General features: G+C 40.4%; 1 protein-coding gene across 8 annotated transcripts in view; it reads left to right on the top strand.

The window, feature by feature from the left end:
* The first annotated feature begins 5,873 nt into the window (after nt 1-5,873).
* Nucleotides 5,874-20,265, top strand: part of lrrfip2 (leucine rich repeat (in FLII) interacting protein 2) — a 19,565-nt gene continuing 5,173 nt past the window's right edge. For 2 of the 8 annotated variants that reach the window (XM_031737673.2, XM_031737672.2), the window contains exons 1-17: nt 5,877-6,075; nt 7,244-7,389; nt 12,685-12,771; nt 13,199-13,258; nt 13,854-13,913; nt 14,064-14,102; nt 14,316-14,384; nt 15,316-15,363; nt 15,475-15,543; nt 15,742-15,825; nt 16,280-16,336; nt 16,718-16,771; nt 16,895-16,951; nt 17,355-17,426; nt 17,643-17,756; nt 18,214-18,255; nt 19,810-19,941. In XM_031737673.2, the coding sequence (XP_031593533.1) occupies nt 7,282-7,389; nt 12,685-12,771; nt 13,199-13,258; nt 13,854-13,913; nt 14,064-14,102; nt 14,316-14,384; nt 15,316-15,363; nt 15,475-15,543; nt 15,742-15,825; nt 16,280-16,336; nt 16,718-16,771; nt 16,895-16,951; nt 17,355-17,426; nt 17,643-17,756; nt 18,214-18,255; nt 19,810-19,941 (1,152 nt within the window). In that variant the 5' untranslated portion in view covers nt 5,877-6,075; nt 7,244-7,281. Of the gene's footprint in view, nt 6,076-7,243; nt 7,390-12,684; nt 12,772-13,198; nt 13,259-13,853; nt 13,914-14,063; nt 14,103-14,315; nt 14,385-15,315; nt 15,364-15,474; nt 15,544-15,741; nt 15,826-16,279; nt 16,337-16,717; nt 16,772-16,894; nt 16,952-17,354; nt 17,427-17,642; nt 17,757-18,213; nt 18,256-19,809; nt 19,942-20,265 lie in introns of all 8 variants that reach the window. The other 6 variants (XM_031737676.2, XM_039622202.1, XM_039622201.1 and 3 more) reach the window with 6 other exon arrangements.

Below are 20,265 nucleotides of genomic sequence, written 5' to 3'. Positions count from 1 at the left end.
CATTGCTGAATCTTTAAAGCATTATTAACTTTATTAGCCTCAGGCTGTACAGTAATAGCTCAAGAGTAGCTGAAATCCTGATTTGACTTGATTTGCTGTCATTATATGTAAATGTGTCTGGACTGGAGGATGAATGAGCGCACTTTCCTTCAGAATAACATCCTCACAAATGAATAAAACATAAAGATAATGTTAATTTAGAGCATCACTAATGGTTTGAAACATGCTAAGCAGCAAATGAGCAATTCCAAAAATTTAATGACTCATTAGATCCATGAAAAAAATCACTTAAAAGTATTTCTCTTTCAATAAAGATACAAATTTTAACTGCTGAATGGCTGAACCTGACCTGTGCTACTATTGCACAATTGCCCTCATCTTGTTGTCCCACTAAAGTAATTATACGGTGAGTAATGTAATTAACCGGTACTACTCTAATGATAATGCTAAGATAACAAGTCCCAAAAACCGGTTATCAACATGCAATTACATCCATTATGCTGTCAAAACAATGAAAAGAAGTAAGCAGGCAAATTTATTCAACTCATCTTTATTTATTTGCACAAAAAGACTTTCTAAAGAAGAGTCTCTGGGCACAGATCAGCACACTCACCACAGCACCGAGAGGGGAGCAGTAAAACGAGCTCCTCTTTACACACAAACGCAACATGTCTGAATGAGTTTTGGTGTGAGGGTACTACCTCATGGTGTGAGGTGCTTTTTTTCATCTAACACCCTTTCACCAAATGTCAACTGGCAAATAAGCCCAGCCTACCCCGCAAAGAGGATTACTCAAACCACTCTCTTTGTAAAAGGTGGGAGGCAGGAAGATGCTAAACACAAGCAAATAAAGAATTATAGACATTTAAATGTTTGCCTTTTTGCAAAAGTGCTCCAGACATACAAATGCACGGGGCGAGTGCGCAGAGCTGCCTGCGTGACAGCTGTCTTATTTATGGCTCGCTTTTACCCAGAAATTCTTACTGCGAAAGGTCACACGCTATCATTCAGACATCACAAAATGAATGAAGACAAACAAGCGGAGAAAGTGTGCTAACGTGCCATCTGGAGTACACAAGGTTCTCATATCCATCAAAACAAAGACACAATATGATCAATGAGCCTCTACAAGTCTGCAGTCCTTGATTGACTTTCTTTGCCGCGAGCCTTTTCTGCTACTCTAAGTTGTTCCGGTGTGGTCATCAACAATGAAATGGGTGTGTATGCAGCTTGTCTGCAGCTTCACGCTCCCCTGATTCTTGTTTTGCAATCAGCACAGGCCGGAATGACACACCCCGCATCACTAACGCTCACTCGGAGAAGCCAAGAGAGTGGATCAGCTACAGACGTCCACAATGCTTGACTGACAAAGGACAATCCAATACAAATAGAAACCATACAGCATATATCACTTATGACAGCTAACTGAAAAAAAAGCATCCGTGTGTGGTGTTATGAATGTAAGTTTGCAGGGGCAAAGTCACACCAACAAATTATCAAATTAATTTCGATGTTTGTTTGCTTTTAATTTAACAAAAGATGAAATGAAATGAGATGTTAAATCTGCACTTACACCACACCACAGCACTTTTTCATGCACGGAGCAATTAAAACAAATTTCCACTGCCTTAAGCATTACCTCAAGCTTTATTTCTTGCTGCGCAATGACCCAATTACCCCTGCGCACCATGCTCACATAGGACAGCCAGTCACCGGGTTCAACCCCACAGGTGTCCAGACTGCAAGCCGAAAAACATCAAAAGGCACCTTTTAAGACCACGTTTATGATCTACTCGGTTTGCCCAATCTGTTTACCAGAGATGCCTCTCTAAATGTTAACTCACGTATCGTCGAAGAATGTCCAGCTGATACTTTACAGAGCTCTTAAAGATAATTGCTTTGTTGTTGTTTTCTGCCAAAACTCTATATTCTGCACAACCATCGTCAGCTGGGTGTTGAGGCCATAAGTGCTGGTTATGTTACTGATTACAATCTTTAGGGACAGGCAAATATATCTCATTAGGAGCTGTGTGAACTTATTTTGAGCTCTACGACCAGGTTCAAACAGATTATTTGCAAAACTACCCGATACTTGTTTACTGCATAATTATGTGGCATCGTAAGGCAAGTGACCGGCATCACTTATGATTGAACAAACAAGTAATACTGGCTATAATAACAAAACCTACAAAGTGAAAATTCATTCATAGCACATATGTATGGATGTTTAATGTGTGTAATTTAAATTGACACTTGAATAATAGCTGTAAAAATACAGGAAATGTATGGCAAAGTGCTCTTCTTTGTGAGGGAACGAAAAACATATTATTAGCAACCTACAGTAGATGTTTATAATATAATATAGTTGATTACAGTTTATTAAGATGTTGAACCAGCTCCCAGTTTAAAATCAGGAGACAGAAAACCCTTTACACTTTTAATATTGGGCTTAAAACTTTCCTTTTTGCTTATAATTATGGCTTGCTTAGGTGACCCTGAACCCTCTCTTAGTTATACTGCGGTATGCTTAGGCTGTTGGGGGCTTCCCATGATGCACTGAGTGTTTCTTCTCCACTCACCCCTTTTCACTCTCTATGTATTTTTTACACAACTTTGCATTTAATCATTAGTTACTGAACAAACTTATGTCTTTGGTGCGCACAAAGACTCACAGGAATGCACTCAGATTGTTAACTAAATGTCTTGCGATTGTTGCTAAAGTTACTTTGTGTTTAGACTTTGTTATATGCGTGCACTTCAGTTTCCCATGTTGGCTGAGACTCCCGTAGCAATTAATCAAGTCCAGCCAGCGCTCATCTTGAGGATAGCTGTTAAAATGTTTAACACAGCATTCCTGTAACCATGTGTTTAATAGAGTTTGGGGGAAATCATAGATCAAGAAGGACAAGAAATAGTCGAGAACACGGGGTAACAGTAAGCTTGCCTTGGAGATTAGAGAAGGAATACAAAAATGGAAGTTATCAAACAGCTGATGGCATTATACTGGAAAGCTTGAACTCTCTGCAGCACAAAACCTTGTAGAAACTGTTGTTTTAGATGACATGTAGTTTAATACCGACAAATTCAGCTCCCAGCACCTGTAATTTAAGAGGAAAATGTATTACAGCCTACAGCAGTTAGGTTCCTCTCTCCCTGGTTAGCATTGTATTTATTTATCAGTGTACTAATGAGTGTGGCTGGAGTGAAAACCTGCAGATTTGTGGCCTTCCTTGACACATGATTCCACATTCTTGTTTGAGACATTAATGAATAGCCACTTTTTGAAAAAAAAAAAATGCACATTTAACTTATTATAGGATCTAATTTGTATCTAAGCCACACTCTCCATCCTGCATCGTTACCTCCAGTCTATCTGCAGTCTGCCTGCACAGCTCTGAGGGGACTACCCTCCCCCCAGGATTTGTCCACTCCTTGTGCTGTGTTCCTGGAAGACCGCAAAGAAGTAATCAATGAGTCATGTGTCCTGATTACAACCAGCTCCCTATGGAGCATCTTCAAAGAGGCCCCGAAGAGATGTAGGCTAGGAGAACTATTGCCCTCCATGGGGTAATTACAAGTCGAGGCTCTATGGTCTCTAGTCCTTTTCTGTGCACACTCTGGCTTAAAGACAGACCAGACCAGTTAACAATTCACTCAGTCTTGTTAGCGCAGCGGGAGGCTATTCCAACCACTGATCACCAACTCATGGTGTATACCATCCAAAATTATACAAATTCACCCTCAAAAACATATTTTAAAGAAATACATGCTATGGCACAACGCTTATTAATTGAGAGAAGCAAATGACAAAGTCAGTTAAAGATACTATAAACAGGGAGAGTGACATTAAGATTTGCTGCAGCTGAGTACACGCCTCTCTGTCCCAGGAAAACAAGCCAAGTGTTTAAGTGTTTATGAGTCAAAACTGCCATAAAACTAGGAAAACACACTTAAGTACTGTCTGGCTGCCTCAAGGCTTTCCGTTTTTTTCTCCACCCCCTCCACTATTGCTTGTCCGGTGATATTCACACACATCATTTACTTTAGACTGATATCCAAGTCCCGTGGCTGTTTGCTTTGTCCTGTTACAGTAAAAAACTGTGTTGCAGAATCCAAGAAATGGCATCCGAGGCGGTTTGCCAAACATGCAGTGATTCTATGTTCTGCCAGGATAACAGCCAGAAAAACAAAGAACTGCAATCACTATTATCAGTGACTGATGAGCAGCTGCATAACTGAACCCAATCTTGTGCATCTGTTGCCTATTTATTTAGCTATTACAGCTGCAGTAGTTAATTAGTGCTTGAAGTGATGACTACATAGAAAGTTAATCAGGAGTAGAAGTGTGGAGACAGTGTGGCTGATGTTGTCTTTGGGTTAAGACTCCAGTAAACCCTGTCTGCACGGCAGCAAACAGAGAGAGGCGATCAGGGACAAAACAGTCATTAGCATTAGCTTCCTGTAATGAGGGAAAATAAGAATACGTGTGTGTGTGTGTGTGTGTGTGTGTGTGTGTGTGTGTGTGTGTGTGTGTGTGTGTGTGTGTGTGTGGTTCATGTAACCTGTGTTATGGGTGTCAGTCAGGAAATTCCCACACAGGTTCTCTGCGTGAAAATCCCTTACAGGTGTTCAAGTGCTCTAAAAACATAAAGAGAGATAAACAGTACTTTGTTTGCATATATCCTTGGAGTTGTTGCTAATAAGACACTAGTTTTCTGCACTGTTCTCATGCATATATAAATATTAGGTCACTGCCCTCTTGTATAAGTTTTGTTTTGGGGTTTTTTTTTGGCTCTGTCAGACTGCCATCTATATTTTTTTAAACAGGTGACTTCAGCATTTAAGTTAAACGGCATAAATGTTTGCATCCACATCATACATTTAGGAAAGTATGGAGTAACTCCACTGCATTTTTACAAAATGCAGAACAAATCGTTATCCATTACTGCCCTCATGTGGACAAACTATGTAGCCGTGACAGCAGACTACAGTGCCCTTTGACCTTCCTAGGTAACCTCTGCAGCTTCGGTGGCACACCATATGCTATTAAATGGCCAACCAAGTTCATGGGAGTATTCGGTTTGTTCTAGTAATTACATTCATACAATATAGCTGCACCAGCTGATGAATGACCTCTGTTTAGTTTCAAAGGTACATGAAGGTTACCAGCATGACCTCCTCAGTCATGCTGGTTACATGATTGCTGCAGAAGCACTAAAATATTATTAACCGATATGTTTTTTTTTATTATTAGCAACTTCTATGAATTAATGGAACTTACAGTTGAAGGATATCAGTAGAAATCCGATGAAGGGGTACACCGACTTTATTGGGTGGGTCTGGACCCCCGAGCCCCATCGATAAGGCCGACCTAAACTTCTGACAAGGAAAAAAAGTAAATGCTGAAAATATAACATTGCATAAAAACGAAATAATAATAATATAAAATAATAACATGTGTACTGGATGGAATTTTTTGAATAAGATAATATTTTGGCAAAAATCTACATACAATATATTCCACACTACATTTTCAACTGCATTAAATTTATACTGTACTTAAATATGGGCTAAAAGATAAAAGCTTTACAGATATCATATAATCATTTGTGAGCAAGCTTAACAAAGCCTGCTCATCAAAGCAAGAAACTGTCCAATACAAAGGGATAACAGTAACAGCAGTAACAACAATACAAGATGGTTGATTTTTTTCTCGTTTAAAGAAAGAAATGTTTTTATCGCCTAAAATTATTATATGGTAATACAAAAACTAGAAGGTCTGCATCAGTTTGAAAAAAAAAGTTACGATTCTGATTGCTCTTGCGGGACGTGAACGCAGCATCACACCCTAATTTTTTTCCCAACATCCGGGTCCTTTGGAACCAACCAGTGCGTGTGGAAACTGGGTAAGGAGGGCAGTGAGGAGCGGTGGAAAGGCGGACTGATGACAGCTGTCACTGCGGACAAAAACACTAACAATCTCTGAAGAGAACCCGAATGGCTCACCCCTGAAACTCCAGGAGACAAGGGATAACACCTCGACAGTATCGCGGGTTATTTAAAGGTGTCGCGAAGGTGAGGTATTGTTTTGGGGGGGGGCTGGGAAATATGACTGGAGGATCAGTGCCAGTATGCCCTGTCTGTCTCTGGAGAGTCGAGGTTAGCCCCACTAGCTATCCAGCTAAACAAGTGAACTAGCTTTAGGTAGGTCTTCGGGACTGGGGGGTGGGGGTCATTGCCGTGGGACGGACACGTCTAAATAGTTCTCGTGTTCTAGAGCGTTAGCTGGACTGAAAGCTCAATGAGAACCTAATAAGGGAACTTTTCAAATATGAATTCGGGAACGACGAAATGCTAGTTAGCACTCCCAGTTAGCTCAGCAAAGAGCTAGCTAACAGTAGTTAACGCTGGTAGCTAATGCTAGGGAGCAACACATTGCCTCACTTCATTGCATTACTTTTGTTTTAACGCAGCCGTTATTTTAATTATTTTGCTTATACGACATGGTGTAGGGGATAATTCCAGCTTTGTTAGTGGGTGGTAACTTAACCCAGCTGATTAATGATGGCTGGCTAATCACCCTATTCTTTGTCAAGGATCAGAATTCCTTAAGTTGCCTGCGGCGTCTGTGACTAGTCCGTTTGACTCTTGGACCTACGCGGTTTAGCTCATCAAACGTCTGCATGGAGTGCTCATGTCTCTCTTGGATCCTCTGACTCAGCCGGATCCTAAACTAGGCGTTTCCCCCCCCCCCGTGTCTGTACCAGCCATCCACAGTGGGCTTTTGTCTAGTGATAATGTTAACTCTGATATTACTCTTGTGTCTATCAACGCATGTGGAATACCCATTACATCAACTTAAAATGCAAGCGTAATCAGTGGACAGGTATTGTTTGTAGATTTTTTTTTTTTAACTAATTGTGTTATTAATTCTGTACACTTTATCATGCTGTGTTTTGGATTGGTATCTCCGGCTGATTTAAGCTACCAGAGCTCCTTCTATATGCATGTCACTTTAAAGCTGGTTCATGTCAGTCACAAGTGTTTATCCAAAGCCCTTGTGGGTGCCATACAAGGGTCTGTTTTTGCAGGAGTGAAAATAAGAGATATGAAGTGTCTGAGTTGGGAGTGCAGAAAGCATACACAGTGAAACACAGCCAAAAGACATATGTCTAATTATTCTATCATTTGACTTTGTTTACTGACTTGTTGAAATTATTTTTATCTGCTTTTGTTCCTCCAGGAATTAACACACGTTTCCATTTCCTGGGCTTACACAGTATGAGTTCCAGTACTAACATGGGGACACAAGGCACTGGTAGAAAGCGTGCTCCTCTAAAAGATCGGTTCTCAGCAGAGGATGATGCGCTGAATAGCATTGCTCGTGAGGTAAGGTCATTCATCACTTAGATTAATTTTGAAGCTTACTGCAATGAACCTGGGATGCTTTCTCCATAAAATGTTCCCTTTATGCAATCCTGAATCAATGCAAATCTGATTTTTAGTCAGCTCAAATATTCTTGTTTATCCTTGTTGAGACAATGGGGGCTTCAAGTATAGACAGAGGACTGATTTGTCAGTTTAAGGGTGGCTAACCTGGGCAGCAGAACCATCACTTTTTAAAACTACCAAGTAGTTTCTTAAGAGCATTATCAGTACTCATATGCTTGCCTAAGCAGCATTATGGTTTGTGAGAGCCCTTTTAAACTGAACATGTCGATTAAATCTTTTGCCTAAGCCTTATAATGTAAATGCATGCGTCTACTTACTTTTTGTAACCCTTATTGTATCGTTGCAATTACTTAAACCAAAGAAAAAACTCAGGTCATCTTAATGATTTTTCAGCAATGGGTAACATTTCAAGAAGACAGAAGCATTTTTTTTACTTTTATGTGAATTCAAACAAAAAGAATTAAAAATGTTAATTATCTTTTTGCCTGAGAGATTGTGGAAAGTATTTACCAATAGCTTTTACACCATTTGAAATTGAGCTAACAATTTTAGAGCCCAGGTTTAGAGTAACCTGGTTGATCCTACTAATGTTCCAATGTTGTCTTTTGAAAAACTGGTTGAAAGTTGAGACCAAAGGCTACTCAGCAGAACTTGTATGCGATCTGTCAGGTTTCAGACTAGGTTAGCTATCAGTTCAGTTTAGCAGCACGTTGAATTAGAGAGGTGTACAAAGACTGCAGGGCGAGTGATGTTAATTTGAAGTGTGCGTTGCATTATCAAAAACCTTAATGTCTATATTTAGATATGGATGTTTGTGTTTTGCTGGTTAAGTTGTGTGTTTCACCCCAAGCAAGTGAAGACAGCTTGTTTGGAGTCCACAGAGGTTGACTTCACTTGTAGTGTTTTTGTTCACGAAGGAAAAACACAGGCAAAGAAAAAAGCTGCCTGGCTTGTAACGACATGCCCTGGGATTATTCCATTTTGTTCCACTACAGGCCTTTCATTCCTTCACTTTTCTCCACAATAATGTGGATAACAGCAGAAAAAGCAAATATTGTTTTTGGTTGTTGTTGTATTGTTTTAAATAGTTTTTAAAGGGATTTTTAAATTCATATTTGCATGTAATAGTGATTCTGCTGGTTTTTTTCCTGTAAAATTTGGGCTAAATCAGATAATTTCTTGCCTTTAAAAGCTTAAACCTAACGGTAAATATCAGCCTTTAGTTGATGTTTATATTGACCTTTGAGAGCGAAGTCTTTGATGATCGAAAGCGGTGCAGTTCCTCATTCTTGAACTCTAAGCAGAAGGCTCCATTTGCTCTCTTTATAGTTGCGCAGGCTCATCATAGAAACATGAGTCATCCAACCCTCCCAGTCAGGTCCTAAATCTCATTCTCTTTGTGGTGCTAACCAGAGATTAGACTGTTTAGGGAGTTCAAGGGGTCAGTGTCTAACTTGTTTCACGTAACCACCAGCCCAGAGTCTTAAACCTCTGCAGCTCCTACCTTGTGGTCAGGAGAGCCGAAAGTCGACCAGTCTAAAGTCTTGGCACAGTCCGCGATTGAGAGTGACTGTGAATTTGAGCCTGCACCATCACCAGACTAGTTCTGAGGCCCCTTACATTACTGGGCACTCAATCTTTGGAATACTGGCAGCTTACAAATCAAGCAGGGGCCAAGTATTAGAATTAGATTATCACCTCATAGGTGTTGTCCCTCAGATAGGGATCTAAGGAGTCAACTATTTGAACAAAGCCATGCGGGTCTTTTTTTGATGTAGAGAGAGGAGTGTCTGTGCACAAACTATAGTTCATAGTCCATTTGATTTCATTTCTGATATCACCAAGTCGCTGTTGCAATGGAAAGCGTCCAACTTTCCTTATATGGTTAGGAGTGTTAAGAGTTCAAAGAACAAAGCACCTATTACAGTTTGTGTTCATAAGCATTGGGATTGCTGCTGGGAGACAATCACTAACACTCCTATCCCCATTAAAACCAGTTTTTAACAATTATTATTTGGATTTCTAAAAGTAAGACATAGGCATAGAGGAGTGAGCATTTTCAAGGACTAGTTGAGTACAATTCAAAGAGAGCAGAGACCTGGTGGTTTGCTATTTAGGACTAGTATAGAGCACATACTAAGCAAATATCATAATTATTTCCACTGGAGTTAAAACAAGCTCAAACAGATCTCTCTTGTAAATGTGACACTGAGTCTTAATGGGACTACCTGCATAAATATAGGTTAATTTCAAAAAGCTCAATATTGACTGTTTCATTTCAGATGGCAATGATGTACCATATTTTATCAATATATTATTATTCTTATTTTTGATTTTATTAGATTACATTAACTTCTTGTACAGTGGGTGTTTTGCTTCAGGTTTCACAGTGGCATTTTGTAGATCATGTACCAATTAATCTGTTCTTTTTTATTTCTTTTTTAATAAGTTTCAAATTTTCAGAAAGCTCAGATGTCTTGAAGTGTTTTCTGAACAGCATTCCCAGCACTCAAGTCACTTTACCTCTAAACCAGAGAAAAAGGAGCCAGCTGTTACATTTCTTATTACCTGAATTTTGGTGAATATCCCAGGTGATCATATGGTGGATTAATCTTATTGCCTCAAATGTAGGAGGAGTGTTTAATGGCGAACTTCTACTGCTCGGGTTTCCTTCTCAGGCCCATGATGTGGCAGTCAGAGAGCAAGGCTGGATGGGCCAGTCTATAGATAGGACAGACAGAGAAGCTCAGCTGTGCTGCTGTGCAGAGCAGGTCATACTGTCAGACAGATCAACAGGTGCAGAGCACACAGCCAGCCATCTCATTTGCTTTCTCATTTGGTCTCTCTTACACACTTGCAACTTTACTTCCTTTTTCACCTTGTACAAATCACAGTGCAGGATATTAAGTTTACCATAGGTCAAAAGTTTGTTCTGGCAAAACATGGCCATTACTTATATCCTGAAATGAAACTGAACATCCAAACCACAACTTGTTTTTCATGGGCGACTTGCTCAAAATATTGAAGTTGCTATTATATGTTCATGAAGTTGGTAAACTATTATTAATCAAAATTAACTCTTGAAACTGTGGTATTAGACTGTCTACTTGCTGTCTACTCATTGCTCCCTCTACATCACTATCAGTCTTTGTACAGACTGCAGGGATGACAGAAACCAGGGAATAACAGGGCTTAATTTGGAGTTGAGGTTAATATTTATCAGCCAATGATGTTGTCATTTTAAACAGTGAAAGTGAAAGTCAGCGCTGACTAACAGGTGCTTATCTTTGCTAATTAGTATGGTTGTGCCAATTGTGAAGGTCTGGCCTGATAACAATGTTGAGAATAAAAAAACTGGCTGCTCTTGATGTTGCTAATTTTGTTTATTGTTTGTTTGTTTTGGTTTGTTTGGGGGTTTTCCTCTCTCTCTCTCTCTCTTTCCCCTTTTCCATTTGTGTGGGGGTAACAAAGAACTCTGTATTTATCACTCTGTCTTTGAACACTGGTGTGAAACGGAAGATAGAAACATCAGTCTGTTCCATTGGTAAATGTCATCTTATTTGCAGATGTCAGTCAATGGTGCATCTTTCCTAATGAGCAAAGAGAAAGGAGGACTAAACGGTTTGTTTTTGTTGTTTAACTAATTTTGCCAGCATGAGTGTGAATTGAATGACTTACTTCTGTGACCAAATAATTTTTCACAGTGGCACTCTGGTTTTCAGTCACAGTGCAGTGAAGTGCTTGCAGTGTTGATCCCTAATGTCTTTTAAGAAGAGAACACTGGCAGGCTTTAGTTGGAAATGCAGCAAGGACAAGATCAGAGTTTGGTTGATGTATTTTAGCTGATACTAATCTATTAAAACATGTCTGGATATGAACATCTCTAGCTTGTATTTGTTGTTAGGATTAAATGATTATTCAACTGCTCAACAAGATTGTTAAGTTGTGTTTGTGCGCTTCAGGCTATTATTGAAATGGGAATAGCGTAGGTCCACAGGCCTTCGATTCTGGCAGTGGAGATAAGAAATTGCTGGAATGCTGACAGTGTTTGTCTGTAGTGAGATACTGTACACACTACCCCCAGTATTTATGGACTGCCTTTTAGCTAGAGATAAAGGGCTTAGTTTCACGAACAAGTTTGCCATTCTCTGTTTGTGGCATGTTTAGTTTCAGAGCATGTTTGGTATGCTGTTAGTATTCAGTACCCAATGAAAAGCTAGGCTACATAGTCACCTGTGTCTAATCGGAGCTGTGAAGGGGTTGCTCACATTAGCCTCCATGCTCTGTAAAATTATCTCCTGTTTATAATCTGACTCACTACAACAAATTGTGCAATAAAGGAGGAGTTTTGGTATTCAGGTTAGCTTTTATTTATAGCTGTTTTGTGCTTCAGGGTCACTTAGATATTATGAAATTGTTTTCAGGCTGACTCATGTTGTTTTTTTGTTTTTTTGTTTTTTCTATTTGCGCTGCTTCTCAGTTTGTTTATGCGCTATCGGCATCTCCCCCTGTGAGGGCTTTAAATTAGCCCTCCTGAAGCTAATGGTTAGCACATGTTGGTGGGGATGAGGCATCCCAAGCACTCAACGGGAGCTGTGGCACAGAGGAAGCTGGTCCGCAAGGGTCCACAATGTAATATGGGCTGTGTAAAGTTTCCATACTGTAAAAAGACAGACGTTTTAGACCTGTAGCAATATTTGAGAGTTTAGAAACAACAACAACAAAATCAGCGAATATTAATGTTATTTTAGTCGAGGCAAAACAAAAAAGTTCAATCTTTGATATTGCTGAAGAATAAGGTATTTACAGAGCAGATCATTTTACAGTTACATGGAGTGGTCTCTACTGTGTGATTAAAGCAGTGTTTGTGAAATAAAAAATCTATCTTTATTATCATTTTCTTTTTTAAATAAGCACTAGTTTGTCTATATCATCCTGGTAGATCCATAAACTAGGTAGTTTTTGGTGATTTGTTATTGTTGATGTGTTGTTAAAACTAAGCAGCACTTCATCTTATGTGACAACACAACCTTCAAGCGAGTGTGAAGAAATGAAATCAACCCACGTCTGCCAGAGTGCCTTCTCTTTTACAGGAAACAGTGAAATATCCAAACATACTCATGTAAATTCTACTGTGTGATTATTTTTACTGCAGCGCTCCGCTATCTCTTTTATACCTTTTTATAAGTTTCCATTTGAGATTGACAGGTGTGTTCATGTTGTGTGTCACAGGCGGAGGCGAGGCTGGCAGCAAAGAGGGCGGCTCGGGCAGAGGCAAGAGACATCCGAATGAGGGAACTTGAACGGCAACAGAAAGAGGTAAGTGGACCTGATAGGCAAAGATACTCTGACTGTAATTCAGTCCATCAGGTACTCTGATTTACTGCTGTGTCTGTTAGCACAAATGTTTTGTAATTTTACTATGGGATTTGGTCTTGTTTTCTTTCTGCTAATCACATTTTAATGTTTTGTCGCTACCTCCTGTTTGCAAAGTGCTCATCTTCTTCCACAGCGCCTCTTGCAGAGGAGCTGCAAGCTGTTGACTTGATAGCATAAAAGAAAATCTTAAGTGACAGTTCACATACAGAAATATACCCATGGAAAGAAAAAATGAAAGTGCTGCATGTCCACAAATCAACAAAAAATCTTCTATTCCTGGTTTAAATGTCACCCAGTTTTTCCGTTTCAGCAGTTTTGAATGAAATATGATTGTATGTTTTTCCTGGCATTTCCTCCCTCTGCCCAGCTTTCTTACCGCTCATCCAGCAGTAGCAGCAGAAAATGGGGTCAGATCCACCAGTGGATGGTAGGCCAGTGAGGCAGTGTTGTTGCTTCCATTTCCACTAACACAGCCTGTTGTGTGGGACTGAGCCCCAGTCAACCCTGACCATTTAGCTACACTTGACTCGCTGACTACTATGTACCTCACTGTGGAAATATGCCTCAACAGTGTATTTGCTTTGGAGACACCGTAATCTGTGACTATGTGTATTTGGAGAGCAGGCTTTGGCCTTTGACTTTATTTAGAGTGGGTGAGTCTGTATGTAAGGAGGCGGTTTGGACCGTTAGCTGTACTCCTCCAGCTACTTAAGAAATGATAGTGTCTTAAATGTTTATGAACTACTTCTGCATGAAATTAATCCATGTGTTGGTGTATTGATGTAGAAAAGAGGTTTTCACTGTGTGCTGTTTAATGAGACAAAGGTTTGTAATATATTAGCATGTCTAGTTTATCATTAATCCTGCTGTTTTGCTTAAAAAGGCTAACATTTGCAAATGTTTATGACACCCATTTGGTGATAAACACGCAGAGGTTATTTTGAATGGCTCGGGCTTTGCACAGCAACCAAGTGTTCCAGTGATCTCTCTGCTTTCACTCCAACTTTCCTTCCTGAATCTAGGCTGATGCAGAAAAAGCCAGAGCCTCTAGTAGTAGTAGATCCAGCAGCCGTCATCAGCGGGTCTGTATCTCTCCTACATACTTCCTCTTTGTCTCCCTGTATTTCCTTTTCTTATTTCCCCTTTAGGCATACAGTAAATCTCTCATCACTCATGTGTCTCTCTCTCTCTATCTGCTTTTCTACTGTGACTCCATATTTCCACATTAACAGGGGCTGGATGATGATGTCACGTCAGTCCGCAGCTACAGGGTGCGTACATAATACACCCCTGCCAGGTTTATTAAGACTGCACACTCATAGGGGCACACTGATGTGTGAAAGCCATTGCTCTTGTGTGGAAAGCAGTTGTTATATATATTAAGATTCGGCTGAATGGTGTTTTATTTTGACAGTATTGACTGTTACTTTAGTTATCTTTGAGAAATTGCCTGCTTATCTTTTTTTACTGTTTTTTATTCTAAGTCATCATCATCAGGAATACGTGACTTGGGGTCTAAGAGTCGATCCAGTTCCCGTAGAAAAGATGACTTGGTTTGTTCTCTGTACATTTGTGTGAGAGTAGCTTGAAGGCTAAATAGTAGATTCACCTAACCTTATTTTTCCAAGCAGATCTAACTCATAGATGGTAACCGTTTTAAGAGTAGTTACCTTTTTTGGTTGAAGTTTCTCATCTACTAATCTTAAAAATACCTGATATTTTCTGAATGCCTGGCTTTATGATTCTGATTAATTGATAAGAAAACTTGGTGTGACATTTTTCAGCTTCTAAATTCTTTTTTTCATTGTGCTGGAAATGCGTGCACATTGTCACTGGTTCTCAGATATCATTTATGGTATATTTTTACCCACTAGTATATGCTCATAGTACTGTATTGTTTGGCTTGCTTGTGGTGTTGGCTGTGAAATAAAAATGATACAGTGCTTTCATGAGGTGTTGTAGGTAATATATGGGCAATATAATGTAATGTTAGGGATTATGGGTAATTTTAGTATTTTTCCTAGATTGTTGCCAGGCACCCTGATGGTCTCATAATATATCATACATAAGTGAAGTTTTGCAGCTATATATAGAGAGAGTTAAAAGGTGTTACAGGCACATAAATGCCAATTGTTAGGCGGTTGCCAGGTGATATAATGACAACATGATATTTGAAATGGATAAGAACCTTGTGGGGCCTGAGTGGCAGCGTGCGTGTCAAGCTTGGTTGCTCAGTTCCTGGTCATACAGCATGAGTTGGCAGACAAAAAAAAACAAACTCACAGATTCTAAACTGTGTAAGAATAGCAGAGTGTACAGTACAGCATTACGAAAAGCTTTTTCAAAACACAGTTATGTGTCTAGTACACCAAACATATGCATGCATGTGTAGAAGTTGACCTAACAGCTTCCCAGAAGTGTTTTTGTTTGGTTGTTGCTCTTGTTGAATCTTTATCCGATCATAATCCTGTGGTCTCTCCTCAGTCTGATGGCATCTCTACTAGCTCTGCGCTCAAGAGTTCACGCTCCACTGTATGAAACTTAGGTGTTGGCCATTCTTTATAACTTTCTTTTTCCTGAAGTTCCTGTTTCCCATTACAGCTGCATTTTCTTTCTCTTTGCATTTTTTTCTGTGTTGAACAGAGTTCTGTGTACAATGATCTGCATGGCCATAAGAAGGCTTCATCCCGGTCCTCAAAGAAAGACCTTCTGGTCAGTGTTGTTGTCTTGGCTGAGATCTCAAGCATGGAGATGGTGTAGACTCATTGTGGTGGCTTGCTGTGGTATTTTATTGGCAGTTGACTTTACCCTTTACTCATCATCACTGTGTGAAGTGGCGCATAGATCAAGAAGTGTTAATAAAACACACGCCAGAGGATGAAATTTCTGTTGGTGGTTATATCCTTCCAGACTGGACTGTACCACGATCAGAGGAACTACACCAGCCTAACAAAGACCAAACCACCACCTCTTCTCTCCACCTCTACCTATCGGGTTGGTCCTTTGCTGTGCAACTTTTAGTTGACAGACACTCACTGAAAATGGAGCCAACTGAAGCTGACTATTCCTGTCTGCATGGTGTCGTTTAGTGGAGTTTTTATGTGTTACATATTTGTTAGATATTTGCAATAAGGGGCATTGTGTGTCATAATAATCAGGGTAGAGAGAAACATACCAGTTGGCGCATAGTGTTGCTCAGAACTTTATACCCACACTTCTTAAAATCATTTGAATTCATGTAAATTAGTCTGGCAGTGGTGTTATTTAAATGGACATGTCATGTCTTATCACACTTTGAGCTCAAAGTCCTAAATGTGTTAGGTTCAGCAAAACATTCGTCCTGTTTCCACTCGCTGCTTCTCTTTATTCTCTCACCACCTCACTGTCCCACAATGGTCTGCCTCTGTCCTCTAAGGTGACCTTTCCCTGCTCCTTTCCTCTCCAACAGGCCACCACTTCCTCACCCTGCACCACCAGCACAGGGCTGTCTCGCAGCTACAGCACGGTCAGTTTTTGTTCTCTAAGTGGCCAGCATCTCTGCACGCTTCCAGTTGCCTTCAGAGGCAGACCTCCCCCCTCTGTCACAGCCACGTACATGAGATTGGATGCCCAGTGTGGCTGGGTCTGCTTATATTTAGCTCCTGGACTCTCTGCGCACTTATCTGTGGGCAGAGATTTGTGCTTCGGTTAGATAAGACAGGAGTCTGTGTGAAGCCAAGGCTTCTGATGTGGAGCACTGAAACCAAGCTGAAGTTGGAAAACCAAGTATTTGTTTATTGCATGGCTAAAAGAGAGTCTGTTTAGCCTGTTTAGCTAGTGCGTCATAGATTTATGTTTGCTCTCGTGTTTTGCTGAGTCCTACGTTGTCTCCCACGTGTACCCTCAGGCCTCTATATACGACGACGCTGGCCTTTACGGCTCAGGCTACAGTTCAAGAGCTGTAAGTCTTCTGTTTGTCGAACCACGTTATTTTTGCATTGTCATCCCACAGCAGTTTACTGTTATGCCATTAGTGTGATGTCTGGCTCCATGCTGATCCCTGTCCTCCTCATCCCATCCACAGCCCTCTGAATACAGCTGGTACTCCTCTGGAGCCAGCTCCACTCGTAGCAGCCCTGTGGTGAGCACCTTAAAACCACCGCCAGCCTGCATGAGAGCACTCAAACACCTACTGCCAACAGTCTCCTCCTCACCTCCTCTCACAGTTTCAGGAAAGCATTTTTGACAGACATTGTGTGACAAGTGTGTGAACAGTTCTGTGCAGGTTGAGAAGTTGTAGCAAGGTTTAACTTGGGTCCAGCTGATGCATCTGAGATAATTATCTTAAATGCATAAAATTAAATTAAATTACGTTTCTTACTGCTGCTTTAATTCTATTTAAGACCAAGACTTTCTTTCTGTCGGTTGCTGTTTGAACAAGAAGCGTGTGTTAGAGTAAGTTTTTGGCATGGAGATGTATGAAATTACATTGATTCCTCATTTTGTGACGTTTGTCTGTTTGTATGTGTGCGTGTTTGTGTCAGTCTTCCTCAGATGATGACACTGTCAGCAGTGTGTCCCAGGAACGCGGTAGCAGAGGCAGGAGGGACAGTGGGGTGAGCTGTAGTAATGGGGTAGTTGATGTGCCAGTAAACTTAAGCGCCTTTGCTTCTTTGATTGTATTATTACTGGGCAAGAGATTCAGCTCAATACACATCATTAATGTAATACTCCTCTGTACTTATCCTGTCTCATGTTTTACTCTGTGGCCCTCTCTAATTCTGTCTCTGCCTCTTTCTCTGTTCTCTTCATCCTGCGCCCGTTATAAGTAGTCTTCTGACTTCTCGGACATTAGTGAGTCGGCCGCTGATTATTTCAGCCGCTCCAACCGAAGAGGCAGTATTGTGTCTGACCTTGATGATTTGAGTATTCCAGATTTGGATGCTGTAAGTGACCGAACAAAGTTCCAGACAGTGTGCTTGGGAATGGAGTCTAACACAAATTACTGACAGAATGACAGAAGTAGCTAACGCACGATTAAAAATTATATTTGGTATTTAAAATTCATTCCACATCTTTTTTTGTTTGTTTGTTTTTTGGTAGAAATTAATCTGTTCTTGATAGTAGGGTGGCTGTGGGCCACTGCAGTGGTTGTGAATGCAGTGTGAGGCAGCATGGACTGCTGGGTATCTAATGTATTGGTGTCTTGATCCTTTTTCAGCTGTCAGCTCTGTAGTTTTTGTGAACATGCAGCACTTTTACCCAACTCATATTAACTTGTAAACTGCCTGATTTTACAGATGAGGAAACGGCTTCAAGCTTGACCATACAGGTTGTATGTTCTGATTTATTGCATGAATATGAACTAAACTGATGTTTGTGTTTTTCTTTCTTGCTTTGCAGCTGGATGAAAAATGTGACAAGCAGTATTCAGATTATAGTCGAGTAAGTGCCATTACTTTTTTTTTTTTTTTTTTTTTCTTAAGCAAAGCATTAAATGATCTCCAATGAAGGTGTTTCTGGGATACTGTGCAAGATTCTTTTTAAGCTAGTTAACACTGACCTATGAATCATTCAGGTATTTAAAAAAAAAAAAGACACCTAATAACCAGTATTATTTCTACACATCACAGATGGCTTGCCAGCAGCCTAAAGTAAAAACAAATCATTTGTTCCCTTTTTCTTAGTTGAAACTGTGAAAAATGCCCTAATGCCCATCACCAGTGTGTGAGTGTGTGTGTGAATGGGTGGATGACTGGATGTGTAAAGCGCTTTGGGGTCCTTGGGGACTAGTAAAGCGCTATACAAATACAGGCCATTTAATTTAAGTTTGACAGGCAGAAAATGGAACAAGTGAAGAAGACAGACCTTAGAGGTCCTTAAGAAATAGGACAAAGACCTGACACAGGACCTGAAAGACGCATCTGACTTACTGTTCGCTAAAGCCTCAGAAATGGTCTCAGCAGAAGTGTGGCTGTCAAGAAGCTGTTCTTTAGGGAAACGGGGAGAAAAGACTGAGGTATGCTAGATTACAAGAACCGAACTGAAAATCAGTGGCAACAGGTTTTATGGAGTAATGAATCCAAATTTGATTGGTTCAAAACATCACCAATATGTGTACGGGTACAACAGTGAGTGTCTACAGCCATCCGTAATTGTTTGGATTGAATTTCAATTTTGCTACATTTCGATAAATTGCTACACGTATTTACCTATTTTGTTATACCTATAGAGATTTGAGGGATCGCACAAGACTTTTGTACATCCTGTTTGAGTCATGTAGGAGTCGCTATAACAGATGTCCTCAAAGGACAGTTTTGGACAGTCATGGGGATAAGAGGTCGGACTATTGTTGCTTTTCAGACATGTAGCACACACCAGAAGATGATCTCCATCAGATCATTTCTCACTGTTAGAGAGGCTTTTGTTTGGTTTAGGCAAGGGTGCATCCTGGGTAGAGCATACAGGTGCCAGGATGTGTGTCACCCTCACTATGTTATTATTATGTTATCTCACATCAACGCAAGGCAGGGTTAGCGAGTGTTTCATTTCAGATCGCACATACAGCTTCACCAGGTAGCGCTAAGAAAGGTTCAGGGTTGCTGTGTGTGTAAACAGCTATAGTACCCTTATACAAAGGAATGTGGAGAGCAGAATAACACCCGACACATTTCTGTTTCTGGTTGCAGCTATTGCACTCCTCATCACATAGTTAATTTAAAAAAATTAAATGTAATGTGTGAGCCATCAATAAATCAAATTCCACTGGGAATTAATTTTCTGTATTACATGCAAGCACAAAAAATGGGAATAAAAGTAACCTAGTGTTTACAAACAATATACAAACAGCCGTTTGGGAGTCTGAGCTGGTTTCTCTTTCAGGTGGATTTGAATAGAAAAGGATTACTCAAGAGCCATGTAGTATCAGATGATTACTTTGCATTGTGCTGTGCTGCGCTTGTTTTTCTCACTGGGGTTTGGGGTACTTTATGTCCTCAGCCATCCTCCCGCTGTGCCACCCCAGGCCTCTCGGCAGCCACCCTGGCATCACTGGGTGGTACCTCATCACGTCGAGGTAGCACAGACGCCAGTAGCGCCTATGACCCCGACACCAGTCTGAGTGAACTTAGGGTAAGAAGTTCAAATGCACACAGTGTCACTTTTCTATACTTATTAGTGAATAACTGTTTACAAGTTAGCAAATGAAATTCCATTTTGATTTTGGATGTTTGATTATTGTGTTTTTGAGCCTTTTACGTAAACACATATTCCTTCTGGAGCGTTGCCTCTGCTGCCCTCCTGCTGTTCTTTGTGTCTGCTTTAACCAGTTTTCTGTGTGTGTGCATGGGAGGACTGGATGTGACATGTGCCCATGACACTGTCTGTCTCTAAGTGGGCATCTGTATGTCAGCTGGACTGTTTGACATGGCAGCACGGGTGCTTTGTTATTTCTCC

This window comes from Oreochromis aureus, linkage group 13 (assembly GCF_013358895.1).
Source record: "Oreochromis aureus strain Israel breed Guangdong linkage group 13, ZZ_aureus, whole genome shotgun sequence".
NCBI classification, from domain to species: domain Eukaryota; kingdom Metazoa; phylum Chordata; class Actinopteri; order Cichliformes; family Cichlidae; genus Oreochromis; species Oreochromis aureus.
The sequence above is the reverse complement of the archived record's forward strand: the minus strand, read 5'-3'. Positions and strand labels throughout refer to the sequence as shown.